The 14,600-nt window shown below is 40.8% G+C and overlaps 1 protein-coding gene across 1 annotated transcript; it reads left to right on the top strand.

Moving 5' to 3' along the window:
* Positions 1,469-14,082, top strand: SELE (selectin E). Its single transcript, XM_005690626.3, has 12 exons — positions 1,469-1,539; positions 1,881-1,965; positions 2,806-3,189; positions 4,185-4,292; positions 4,941-5,123; positions 6,234-6,419; positions 6,518-6,706; positions 8,340-8,516; positions 9,056-9,166; positions 10,026-10,047; positions 11,823-11,895; positions 12,843-14,082. Exons 2-11 carry the CDS (start codon positions 1,929-1,931, stop codon positions 11,878-11,880), a joined length of 1,455 nt encoding a protein of 484 aa, XP_005690683.2. The 5' UTR covers positions 1,469-1,539; positions 1,881-1,928; the 3' UTR covers positions 11,881-11,895; positions 12,843-14,082.

Here is a 14,600-nt window from a genome sequence, read left to right as displayed (position 1 = left end):
TACTGAGCAACAACAACCACATTTACAAAAGTAAAGTTTGATAAAAAGTTAAAATAATGCTAACATCTGGAAAATATAGGACAGTGGGAGGGTGGATGGTATATATTCTCTGTTAAAAGTTGAGCATATTTAGGAGTTAAATTAGCTAAGTGGGTTATTCATTTACTTTTTAAGTCAGTTGTATTTGTTGGAATTTTTCTCCTCTTTTCCTGTTTGGTTTAGGTCTTTATGTACACAGAAAGAACCAGGGTGATAACAAGTAATGAGAGAAATAAACCTGTTATGTCCCCCTCAACCCCCTCACGACTACTTCATGTCTGCTGAGAGTACATTGTTAGATGTCCTGTTTTTAAAAGCTGTAACTGTAGAAGATTAGCTTCACTTGATCTCTACAGGATATGAAAATTAAAAGGTTCCCATTTACTGTCTCTACCATTTGAATTAGATGGGATGCAGAGATAGGGAATGGTGATTGTATTGTATATAATCCCCCCAAAGAAATGCCACTATAAAGAGCAGGAATCAGTGATATTATATATACATATATGAAGGTGATAACTATATATATAGTTATATTTGACACAGAATTCTTTAAACTGTGTTCATTTTACTATAAAAGTAATAGAGGGTCATTGCAAAAACTGCAAAATGCTGAAAATAATCATGAAGCTTATAAAAATAACCCCTAAATCCTGCCCTATAGAAATCTATTGTTGACATTTTGATACATTAAATTTTTTTTTCTTTTTGCAATTCACATTTAAATTTTTCAAACCAAATTTGGTTCAATTAAATACAAATATGTATAGTTTTCATCTTTATTTTCTCACTGAACAAATCATGAACACTTTCCAGATGGCATATCTGTTTCTCATTTTTCTTATATTTAAGAAACAAGGAATTATTTCAGACATGTAAGTGGGAGATACTATTTCTAGTAATTTAGTCAAAACTATGCATAGAATCTGAGGATTAACATTTATTTAATAATTAACATTACCTCTGTGAGACAATGTACCTTAAAATGAGTTGAATTGGAAGGTGAGAAAGAGAAAAAAAGTGAGTGATGACCCATTATTGACTGGTATGCAGTAAGAAAATCAAGAGTAATAGCCCATAGATGACAAAACTATTCTTAGTTCACTTCAGTTGATAAAATTCTGATTACTACCACAATTTCAGGAAAGGGACTGCTAATAAGCCACATTTTAAAACTTTCTAAAGACATGGATTTTATGTTAATAGAATGAAAACCATGCCTTTGTGTCGTATTAATAGAATTCATCTAAAATAAAAAGACACATTAAAAAGGAGAACTCATTTTGACATCATTGTAATTTTTAGCACTGTGGAATTGCTGGGAATTCCTCTTTACTGGGTTTGGACATATCTGTATTACTCACAGGAAGCGAGCTATCCTATAAAGGATGGTTCCAGCAGGAGCAAGGCTCTACTATTCTTGGCTGACCTCACATCAAAATCTGCGGAGTGGCACAAAACAGAAGCAGCAGCAACACGGGAGGAATCTGATACTGAACAGTAAGTGCAAGAAATCTTTACAAGAGCAGTCTTGACCATGAAGCACAGATCATGAATATGAACAGATATGCAAAAAGCCTTCCATAGAAGATCTGTGCAAGCTCTTATTGTATTCAGACTAGTTAAAACCTGACTTTTATTTTTGACTGAAATTATGAAAATCTTAACTTCTGTACTGATTCCCTTGGGCAGACTTCTTTGAAATAAACCTTGTGGCACAAGATTATAATCCTTTAATCTAAACATCTTATGATGCCACTCTACACATCATTGTAGAATGATCTGGGTATCTGGTAGCCTGGGAGTTCATTCTATAATTAATTTTGTACTTCCCCCACCAGAAAAGCATTTTCAAGTCTAATCTTTGGATCAGAAGAACTCTTGAAGTCATGATTGCTTCACAGTATCTCTCTGCTCTCACTTTCGGTAAGTCAATGTCAGTTGATAGACTAAAATTTCTTATCCTTAGCACTACTGGTATTTTGGACCAGGTAAGTCTTCCTTGTGGGGGGCTGCCAAGTGTAATGTAGGTTGTTTAGCAGCATCTTGGGCTCCTCCTCATAATGTGTTGTGCCCTGGGCTAGGAGCCATTTACCTCTTTGTGTCTCAGCTCCCTTAGGTATAAACAGTGATCATAAATAATCTATTTCCCAGAAGCCTTTTGAGGAGCCATTCAATATCATGGCTCATGTAAAGTGCCTCAGACAGTGCTTGGTGGCGTATATTTAGTGCTCAAAAAAGCTTAGTTATTCTGATTATTATTCTACTATTAGGTAGGTGTATTGATATGTTATAGTGGGTGAAGCACCAAGTGGAAGGTCAATTACAAAAGAGAAACACAGTAAATGGTAGTTTCTCCATTTGTACCCGTTTTACTTTGGAAAAAAATTTTCCAAGAAATTCTTACTTTGGAAAAAAAAATTGAATCATCCCAAAGGCCACTAAGGGGCTTCCCTGGTGCCTCAGCAGTGAAGAAGCCACCTGCAATGCAGGAGACGTGGGTTTGATCCCTGGGTCAGGAAGATCCCCTGGAGAAGCACATGGCAACCCACTCCAGTATTCTTGCCTGGAGAATCTCATGGACAGAGGAGACTGGCGGGCTATGGTCCATGGGGCCACAAAGAGTCAGACACGGCTGAAGCGACTGAGCAGGCACGCACACAAAGGCCACTAGATTCCAAAAAAAAGACAACAAAAGATTCAGCTAACAGAGTCAAACCACAGCAGGGCTAAACTTTCCCATTCCTCTCATGTTTTCCCCCTTAGTGCTTCTGTTTAAAGAAAGTAGAACCTGGTCTTACCACGCATCCACGGAAATCATGACTTTTGAGGCGGCCAGAGATTATTGCCAGAAAACTTACACAGCTCTAGTTGCAATTCAAAACCAGGAAGAGATTGAATACCTGAACTCCACATTCAGCCACTCACCGAGTTACTACTGGATTGGAATCAGAAAGATCAACGGTACATGGACCTGGATAGGGACCAATAAGTCTTTGACTAAAGAAGCCACAAACTGGGCTCCAGGTGAACCGAACAATAAGCAAACTGATGAGGACTGTGTAGAGATCTACATTAAGAGAGAAAAGGACTCAGGCAAGTGGAATGATGAGAACTGCACCAAAAAGAAGTTCGCCTTGTGTTACAAAGGTAGGGAGTCTGCGGCAGCAGTGGGAGGGAGGTGTTGTGTGTGAACATCTTGACAGATTGTTGACTGTATACCAAGACTGGTCTCTATTGTGTGGATTTTATGTTCTAAAAAGATACAGGTTGTACACATTCTATTTGAAATGTTTAAACACCTGAAATTTGCCTCTTTTTGCTTCTTTGTGTGAATGTAGTTAAGAATGTATGTATTTATGTGTGGTGGTGATTTAGTTGCTAAGTCGTGTCTGACTCTTATGACTCCATGGACTGTGGCCCACAAGGCTTCTCTGTTCATGGGATTTCCCAGGCAAGAATACTGGAGTGGGTTGCCATTTGCTTCTCCGGGGGTCTTCCCCATCCAGGGACTGAACCTGAATCTCTTGGATTGAAGGCAGATTCTTTACCTACTGAGCCACCAGGGAAGCTATATATAAGTATAGACCTAAATATATGCATATGTGGCTTCCCCAGTGACTCAGGTGGTAAAGAAACCACCTGCAATGCAGGAGACTCAGGTTCAGTCCCTGGGTGCGGAAGATCCCCTGGAGAAGGAAGTGGCAACCCACTCTAGTATTCTTGCCGAGAGGAATCCCACGGACAGAGGAGCCTGGCAGGCTACAGTCCATGCAGTCTCAAAGAGTCAGACATGACTTAGCGACTAAACCATCACATACTTATATACAGTGTGTATGCACACGTATAACACACTTTTTAGTTACTTGTTATTTATTTGCAGTAGGAGAATTCTCTTTAGAATTTGTGATAAAGTGACTTTTCTATTTTGGGTGCCAGTTACAGCTCTACCTCTGATATTAACATCAGGGTTTGAAATTTTTGAGCTTAAAACTCAGCTTGGGCATTTCATCAAGCACCTCTATTAAAATCTCTGACACTCTGTATCATTGGTGACATCCCTGTTACACATCGTCGATCCTAAATTCAAAGAAACTCAGTTGAAGCATAATAACAGCAGTCCCCACGGATTGTCTTTTCCACAGCTGCCTGTACCCCCACATCCTGCAGCAGCCGTGGTGAATGTGTGGAGACCATCAACAACCACACTTGCCAGTGCCACCCTGGCTTCAAGGGCCTCAGGTGTGAGCAAGGTAAGGCTTGGTCTCACCTTTTCCTTCACTTGAGATTGTAGGAGCACTTTATGTCCCAGTTGGTTTTGGCGTCAGGTCTGCATGCTTTCCCTTCGCTGGAGCATACGGAGTCAGAAGGAGGTTAAGAGCTGAAGCTGTGAAATCAGCTCCTCCTGTGTTTGAATCCCAGATCCACCTCTTAGTAGTTATGGCACCTTGACAACAGCGAGGTAAACTCTCAAGTCCCAAGTTTCTCATTGTAAAACGAGGACAAAAGAGTACCAACTTCATAGGCTTATGGTTTGGATGATGTGAACAAATGCAGACATGACATTTTCATAGTGCCTGTTCTTCGCTGAGTCCCGTTAGTCATGTATGACTCTCTGCGACTCCATGGATTGTGGCCCTCCAGGTTCCTCTGTCCATGGGATTCTCCAGGCAAGAATACTGGAATGCGTTGCTGTGCCTTCCTCCAGGGGAACTTCCCAACCCAGGGATCTAACCCAGGTCTCTTTTGTCTCCTGCATTGGCAGGCAGGTTCTTTACCACTAGTGCCACCTGGGAAGCCTGGTGCCTGACGTTTGATAAATAGTAGTTCTGGTTTCCAGGGTTCTTCCCACGTGCTACAGGGTGAGAGAGGAGCAGAACTGATTTGTTTTCCTTTTTCAGCTGTGACCTGTCAGGCACAGAAACATCCTGAGCATGGACATCTGGTTTGCAACCCTTTGGGGAAATTCACCTACAACTCTTCCTGCTCCATCAGCTGTGCAGAGGGCTACCTCCCAAGCAGCACAGAGGCTGCTCGGTGCATGTCCTCTGGAGAATGGAGCACTCCTCTCCCAAAATGCAACGGTAAGTCTCTCTCAGAAAGCATAGAGCATTCTCCAATTCATCTCTCATCCCCTTGGTTCCCTGGTGGCTCAGACGGTAAAGCGTCTGCCTGCAATGCAGGAGACCCGGCTTTGATCCCTGGGTGGGGAAGATCCCCTGGAGGAGGAAATGGCAACCCTCTCTAGTACTCTTGCTTGGAAAATTCCATGGACAGAGGAGCTTTGTAGGCTACAGTCTATGGGTTCGCAAAGAGTCAGACACGACTGAGCAACTTCATTTCACTTCACTATGCCATTTTCAGCACTTCAGGGAAAGTTCCTTCTAAACTTATTCTAATTAAATTCCAATTCAACTTGTTCTCTCAGCCAGTGTATATAGGGCCAATATGGTACCAGCTGGCTTTGAGAAAAGTTTTGATCCTGTATTTGGCATGAGTGTTTCTGAGGCTCTCGTGATGTGTAAGGGAACACAGAACTGTGGAACTGCCCTCTCAAACTCTGAATGACTTCCTCTCTCCTGTCTCTGTTGAATTTCATCCATGCAATTGGACCATTGAAGATCATGATAACCAAGCAGCCTCAATATATCCTTTTCTCTCTGTTTTATCTTCTTAGGAAAAGACAGAAAAACTCTTTCCTCCAGGTCTTATTGTTTAGTCACCAAGTCATGTCTGACTCTTTTGTGACCCCATGGACTATAGCTCCTCTGTCTGTGGGATTTCCCAGGCAAGAATGCTGGAGTGGGTTGCCATTTCCTTCTCCATCCTCCAGGTCTTGCTGGGATAAAAGAAATGAATGTTCTGTGTCTGCTGGGATTTTTTTTTTTTAATCACAACTAGTCATAAATCCTGATCTAGAATCTGCTATTTTCCTTTGTTTTTGCCTTTTGTAAAATAAGCCAGGTAAAACGATCAGGAACCACTTAGCATAGTCAAAGTCAATCAGAGAGGATGAAAATTTCAAGAAAAAAACATAACAACTTTATTGTGGGTGTGCATGTCCCCAGAAGGTAACCTCAGGCTTTGAGTTCTACTCTCTGATGGTAGTTTCCTTACTGTGTTATAAACTCCAGTTCAAGAAGTGAATATCTCACTCATCTTTAAAATTTCATGGTGTTCTTTCAAATCCCTAGTGGTTAAGTGTGATGCTTTGTCAAATCCAGACAACGGAGTTGTAAACTGTTCCCAAAACCATGGAAGCCTCCCATGGAACACTACCTGTACGTTTGAGTGTCAGGAAGGATATAAACTCACTGGACCCCAGCACTTACAGTGTACCTCCTCTGGGATTTGGGACAACAAGCAGCCAACATGTAAAGGTAAGGTGGTTCCACATCAAGATTTACTGTAACATCTCAACCTGTTCTCCAAGTGGGCAAGTCTGACCTGCTAATATAACTTGGGACATGTGTTGCAGCTGTAACCTGTGCAGCCATCAGCCATCCTCAGAACGGCACTGTGAAATGTAGCCACTCCTTGGTTGGAGAGTTTGCCTTCAAGTCATCCTGCCACTTCACCTGTGCAGAGGGCTTCGCGTTGCAGGGGCCAGCCCAGGTTGAATGCACTGCCCAGGGACAATGGACACAGCAGGTCCCAGTTTGTGAAGGTAAGCCTAAGAGTCTCCTTTCTCAAAGAACAGCAGTCTGCAAATGGGGGCACTTAAAATGAAACCAGCTGCCTACATTAACTATAATAATCAGATCTGATGGGCAACAATCATCTTATGTTTCTGAGATGCATATAAAATAACTGATGCTTGTCCAGGGAAAGGACTGTGTGGAATAAGAGTGGATGCTTTGCTGGTTTCTTAACTGTCCTGGGCTAATATAACTTTGCAACTCCATGGACTATAGCCTGCCAGGCTCTTCTGCCCATGGGATTTCCCAGGCAAGAATACTGAGGTGGGTTGCCATGCCCTCCTCCTGGGGATCTTCCCAACCCAGGGATTGAACCCACATCTCCTGGGCTCTGGCACTGGCAGGTAGATTCTTTATTGCTGAGTTACCAGGGGCTACAGTCCATAGGATTGCAAAGAGTCTGATACAACTGAGCACATAAGCATATATATAAATATATATAATTTTATAACATTAGCATCAAGTAAGCAGAAATCTTAAAGGGAAATCGCATTAGAAAATTTACAATATAGAATTATATATTCTATACAATATAGAACATGTTGTTGCTGTTGTTGTTCAGTTGCTAAGTCATGTCTGACTCTTTGAGACCCCGTGGACTGCAGCACTCCAGGCTTCCCTGTCCTTCACTATCTCCTGGAGTTTGCTCAAATTCGTGTCCATTGAGTTGGTGATGCTATCTAACCAACTCATCCTCTGCCACCCCCTTCTCCTTATGATTTGACTCTAAAACTCTTGTCATGCCCTTCTTCTGAAACTGCTCATAACTAGCAGTGAGGAAAATGTTTCAAGAATGGTCTCAGTTAAAGAGACACCCTTAAAACATACATAAGCACTAAAATTTAGTTTAATAAAGCAAGAGTGAGGATACTGAAAACAAACAGGTTTCACTATTAGGTACTAACATTTTTGTAGCCAAATACAGCACAGAGTTATTTCTAGTGGCAAAAAACCACAAGACAAAAACCAAACTGTAAAGCAGATAAATTTGATGTGGCTGCCTTCTTATCTTCCTTTCTTTTTAGCCTCATCTGTAAGTACTCAAGACTCATAAGTTGCTCCCTGGCTACCTAAAATCTTTCTCCTGACCCTAACTTCATCACATGTCAGAACAGAGCTCAGGAACCATTGGTCCTGTAAAAGGCTGTCTAGTACCATTATCAACAGATGGACTGGAATTCAAAGAAAACACAGCCATCTTCCCATTTGTCCAGGGACTAATGAAGAGGCACAGTTGTGTCCGACTCTTTGCAGTTCCATGGACTGCAGCCTGCCTTGCTCCTCTGTCCATGGAATTCTCCGGGCAAGAGTACTGGAGTGAGTTGCCTTTTCCTTCTCCAGGGCATCTTCCTGCCCCAGGGATCGAACCCGGATCTCCTGCACTGAGGGCAGTTTCTTTACCAACCGAGTCACTAGGGAAGCCCAGTGAAGAGGCAGCCACATAAAATTTATCTGCTTTGCAAATTGCCCCAAAGGACTTGATTCTAATTTCCTACATACTGAAAACTATTTAGCACTGAAATGTATTGGTGACTTTTTGTCAGTTTCAGAAGTCTTCCAGTAGATTTTTCTTAACTGTTACCCATATCCTATCATTTTCAGTGGTACGATGTTCACGTTTGGACGTTTCTGGAAAGCTCAACATGAACTGCAATGGGGAGCCTGTGCTTGGCACTGAGTGCATGTTTGCATGTCCTGAAGGATGGACGCTCAATGGCTCTGTAGCGCTGACCTGTGGTGCTACAGGGCACTGGTCTGGGATGCTGCCAACCTGTGAAGGTGAAGCACTGAGTGATCGTGGTTGTCTGGAGTGGGGGAATAAGAGAGAAGAAAGCAAGCGAAGAAAGGAAGCTATCTGGCTACAATAATGAACTATTCAGTATATCCAAACCAGAAAGGTCAGAAAGGTTGCCCAGGTTAACATTTAAGGGATGGATATTTCGTTTTACGGGGAAGAGAGAAAACAGGAGTGACATGTTGATGGAATTTTGATAATTGGAGAAAGGAAAGCTAGTGGGAGAAATTGGAGGGAAAGGAAAATGAGTGAAAAAGAGAGAAAGAGAGACAGAGGTTAACCAAGGTGTGCTGTAAAAGCTTGGCAAGTTAGAGCTCTGTCTGACCGTGCTGGGAGATAAGCTCACAAAGAGGTTTGGGCTGATCTCAAAGGCCCTTAGTACCATGTCTCTGCCTCATGTATTGGACTAGATGACTTCTGCTTTGCACATTATAACCAGTGTACAAAGAAAAGGGCAAATGGACAGAACAAAAGACTTTAAATTTAATTTCTTCTCATGACCGTTCACCCTCTGTTTCCTTAGCTCCCACTGTGTCCCAAACTCCCTTGGCAGTTGGACTTTCTACTGCTGGAGTCTCCCTTGTGACAATACCATCATTTCTCTTCTGGCTTCTGAAACGCCTTCAGAAGAAAGGTGAGGGCATTTATGAATGTACTCCAAAAAGGTTTTTGAAAAAAAATTTTTTTTCTCATTGATGAATCATGTTGTCTTTCACAGATTTAAAAAGTACTTAGAATCAAATCACTAGTCATCTAATGATAAATATGAATAAACAGCAGGGTAAATAAGCAGAACTCTTAGGAAAAGAGTTTTAATACAAATGTTAGTATGCTAACATTGTACAGCTCCAGGGGATGCTATTCACTTTGAACCCTGTGGTCTGAGGAGTTGCTGCACTGAGGCTGCCATAATTAGTGTTCATGGGAAAATGAAGAAAATGTTTCCAAAAATTGTATTTGGAATATAGGCTTAAATTTTGGAGCATCTCAGGAAATATGCAGTATTCTTGCCAGAAAAAAATCATAGAGGAGCCTGGTGGGCTACAGTCCACAGGGTCACAAAGAGTTGGACACGATGGATCAACTAAGCACACACAGAGAATATGCAAACACATCTAGCCACACTCTTGATCTGTTTGGCCTACAGAGTCTTTAAATTTTTTTGAACTAAATTCTGACATTTACGAAATAGGAAATTTCATATCAAATCAGATTTGAGATTTCTCATGACCAACTGGAAGACAGACAAACTTGGCAGGTGGAGCCTGTAGGCTATCTGCCTGCCTTTGGAAGCTGCTGTACCCTCTGCATGAATATGCACTTTGCATTCACCCTACTCTGTTGTCACCAAGATATGTTTGTGTTCTGATAATTATAGGGGACTTGAAGGCCTTGAGTTTGCAATCCGTGATAAATAGAGACTTATTGTTTCAGGATTTAAAATGTACTTGAAAGTCATTTAGTCCAAATTAATAGTTCTCTTTCTCTTGCAGCAAAAAAATTTTCTCCTGCCAGGTAAGCTGCATTCTTGAATTTAGTTTGGTGCAAAAGTAATTGTGGTTTTGCACTGTTGAAATTTGCTGTTTGATATTGGAATACGTTCTTAAATAAATGTGCTTATGTTATACATTATTTTAATGCACATTTCTCACTTTATGTGTTTTTGCTAATGACTTTGTGTGTGCTAAGTCGCTATAATTGTGTCTGACTCTTTGGAACCCTATGGACAATAGTCCACCAGGCTCCTCTGTCCATGGGATTCTCCAGGCAAAAATACTGGAGGGGATATTTCCAACCCAGGGATCGAACCTGAGTCTCTTATGCCTCCTGCATTGACATAAGACAGGTTCTTTACCATTAGTGCCCCCTAGGAAAGCCCCACTAATGGCATTACTTGCTGTTTATTTATCTATTTATAATGAAGAGTAATAGTTTCCTACTCTGTTCCTATTTGCTCTCTTTTTAAAATTAATTAATTTAATTAGAGGGTAATTTCTCTACAATACTGTGGTGGCTTTTGCCTTACATCAACATGACTCACCCACAGGTGCACATGTGTCCCCCCATCCTGAATCCCCCTACTCAGAGCACCAGCTTTGAGTGCCCTGCTTCATGCATCAAACTTGCTATTTTGGACTATAGAAATGATGTTCGGCAAAACTCAAATTAAAGCGATTTAAAAATTTGAGTTCAAAATGGGTTGTAAAGCAGCAGAGACAACTTGCAACATCAAGACATTCGGCCCAGGAACTGCTAATGGACACACAGTGCAGTGGTGGTTCAGGACGTTTTGCAAAGAAGGCAGCCTTGAAGATGAGGAGCATAGTGGCAGGCCATCGGAAGTTGACAGTGGCTAACTGAGAGTATCACCAAAGCTGATCCTCCAACAACTAACTACGTGAGAAGCTGCCAAAGAACTCAATGTCAACCATTCTATGGTCATTCGGCATTTGAAGCAAATTGGAAAGGTGAAAAGGCTCAATAAGTGAACTGACTGCAAAAAAAAAAAAAAATCATCATTTTGAACTGTTGTCTTCTCTTATTCTACACAACAACAAACCATTTCTCAATCAGATTGTGACATGCAATGAAAAGTAGAGTTTATATGACAACCAGCTCGGTGGCTAGACCAAGGAAGAAGCTCCAAAGCTCTTCCAAAAGCCAAACTTGCATAAAAAATAGTCATGGTCACTGTTTGGTGGTCTGCTGCCTGTCTGATCCGCTACAACTTTCTGAATCCCACTGAAACCGTTACATCTGAGAAGAATACTCAGCAAATTGATGAGAGGCACCAAAAACGGCAATGCCCGCAGCCAGCATTAGTCAAGAGAATGGGCCCAGTTCTTCTGCACAAAGCTGGACCACACATCGCAGAAGTTGAACACATTGGGCCATGAAGTTTTGCCTCATTCACCATAGTCAGCTGACCTCTTGCCAACCAGCTAGCCCTTCATTAAGCAGCTTCACAACTTTTTGCAGGGAAAACGCTTCTACAGCCAGCCTGAGGCAGAAAATCCTTGCCAAGAGTTGACTGAATACCAAAGCACAAATTTTTATGCTACAGGAACAGAGCAACTTATTTCTCATTGGCAAAAACGTGTTGATTGTAACATTCCTATTTTGATTGCTAATGATGTGTGTGAGCCTAGTTATGATTTAAAATTCACAGTCTGAAACTGCAAATACTTTTGTACCAACCTAATTGTAAAGCATGCCATTGAACATTTTACACTTCTTCTCTTCATGTGGGAAACCAGTGCTTTACCTTGGTGTTCTCATGTGTTCCGCAGCAGCTGCTCAAGCCTGAAATCAAATGGATGCTACTCAGCACCTTCCGAGTTAGTTTAAGTCCAAAGGAATCAGGTAAGGTTTGAACATCACATACGGTTTTGAAAAAAGACATCTTCTCCACATATTCTATTGTTCCTTGAACCCTCCAAACCTGCTAGTTTCTAGGGGGGAAATCACCACCTTGGTGTTATTTTATGGAAAGTTGTTTCTTTTCCTTTTCCTTTTTTTTTTTTTTTGTAGGAGAGGAAAGGAACAAGAATCTTGCCTTCAATGAGGCATTTCATTTCTGAACATTAATAATAATAATGATAGTTAACCATTCTATGGCACTTACTATATTCTAGGAAACACTCTAAGCTAGGAATTCTATGAGATAAGGGCTACTGTGTTTATTATTATATATATGAAGAAAATGAGGCACAGGGAAGTTGAGTAATACCTAAAATCTCAAAACTATTAAGTTACATAGTCAGGATTCATACTCAGGCAGTCTGGCTCTAAAATCTGTATTCTTAAAAACACTCTGCTTTGCTTTGTGAGAATTTGGAAGGTTCAAGTTGCCTCTGAATAGATTTTTTTTTTAATTAATAGACATTTTTGTGTATGCAGTTTTAGGTTTACAGAAAAAATCGGTAGAAAGAACAGAGTTCTAACATACCTCCCTCATACCTTCTGATTTCCTCTATTATTGACATTTACATTAGAATGGTATTTTGTTAAAATTGATGGGCCAGTTTTGATACATCATTATTAATGAAATCCCACAGTTTACATTAGGGTTCAGTCCTGGTTCTGTACATTCTATGGGTTTTGACAAATATGACATGTATCCATCATTAGAGTATCATACAGAATAGTTTCCCTACACCAACTGAATAAGATAATGTTCATATTTGCTGTTCATATTTGGACTAGCCTTGTGAGAGTACACACAGTTGTCTGTGCTAGAAGGAGAATTTTGTTGTTGCTGTTAGTATGCAAAATATTAAGGATCCTGATGTCATGCACTCTCATTGCAGGAGCACAAGCAAATTAAGGAACTAGAGCAATACCCTGAAGATGGCAGAGACAGAGGTCTGCTTGGGTCTCCAGCTCTTCTCTCCTACTGTATCCACTGGCTACATTTACAGGTGGGGCCATGGTGCTCATGAGGACTTCAGTGGACAAAATCCAATGCACTAGTCCAGTCTGCCACCAAAAAAGACTCAATTCTCTACTTTCCAGTGCTGGCTACTGGAAGGAAAGCATATTCTTATCCATGCAAAAGCAAAGAGCCTAAGGCTCTAGAATCTCAGAATTCCTTTCCTAACTCACCCTTCACTCACTTTGAAATCTTGTGGGGGTAATACAATATTTAGTGGCACTGTTTCTTTCTTTTGTCCGTCATCGTGTTTCAGCTGCTGACTCTATAGTTGCTGTCATGGGGATGAATAATAAGTGTCAAGAATTTAGAGGAAGCTAATTGGTCATAGATATTCTATTAATAGACTTGGGGGAAATGACAAAAGTTTAATGCTACGGGGTGATGACATTTCAAAAGTTGTTAATAGTGAAAACTCTATTTAGCACAGCAAGTACAGTCTCAATCACTCTGATCCTTGTAGGATTCAGTGTTTTTTAAAGTATTTTTACCTTCCCAGGTGTCACAGTGTTAAAGAATCCGCCTGCTACTGCAGGAGATGTAAGAGACATAGGTTCAATACCTTTGTAGGGAAGATTCCCTGGAGAAGGAAATGGCAACCTACTCCAGTATTCTTGCCTGGGAAATCCCATGGACAGAGGAGCCTGGAGGGCTACAGTCCATGGGGTCACAGAGTCGGACATGACTGAGTGACTAAGCACTAAAGTGCTTTTAGAGGTTGTGTTCTTTTTGCTTGCATTGAATGTAGTATAAATGCATAAGTCTTAATTCAGTGCAAGTATTTTAAGTTATTATTTTAAATGTTTTATGTACATATTTATTAAGCTTATGTCATACCTGGGCTTACCAGGTGGCTCAGTGGTAAAGAATCCATCTCCCAAGCAGGAGATGTGGGTTCGATCCCTGAGATAGGAAGATACCCTGGAACAGCAAATGGCAACCCACTCCAGAATTCTTGCATGGAGAATCCCATGGACAGATAAGCCTGGTGGGCTATAGTCCATGGGGTGGTAAAACAGTCAGACATAACTTAGTGACTAAATAACAAATGTCTACAATCACAACTATTGTACGTAACATGGCACTGTAAAGTTTGGTAATAAACATGTTTATATTTATCCTGTGTAATGGCTCTTAAAAATCTATTTTACTTAGGCAAAATTCACATACCATAAAATTCACTGTTTATAAATATAAAATCCAATGGATTTCAGTATATTCACAAGATCCTGTGACCATCACTGCTATCTTAACTCTGGAACATTTCTATCACCCCCCAAAAGAAACACAGGACCCAACAGGAGTCACTCTCCATCTTTCCCAGTCCCTGATAACTACTTACCTACTTTTTCCTTCTATAAATTTACCTTCCTAGATATTTCATAAAAATAGAATCATTCTACAATATGTGGCCTGCTATGTCTAGCATCTTTTGTTTAGCATAATGTTTTCTGGGCTCCAAAATTACTGCAGATGGTGATTGCAGCCATGAAATTAAAAGACGCTTACTCCTTGAAAGGAAAGTTATGACCAACCTAGACAGCATATTCAAAAGCAGAGACATTACTTTGCCCACAAAGGTCCATCTAGTCAAGGCTATGGTTTTTCCAGTGGTTATGTATGGATGTGAAAGTTA

This window comes from Capra hircus, chromosome 16 (genome assembly GCF_001704415.2).
Source record: "Capra hircus breed San Clemente chromosome 16, ASM170441v1, whole genome shotgun sequence".
Lineage (NCBI taxonomy): Eukaryota > Metazoa > Chordata > Mammalia > Artiodactyla > Bovidae > Capra > Capra hircus.
Note: the sequence above shows the minus strand (reverse complement) of the source record. Positions and strands in the feature narration are given on the sequence as shown.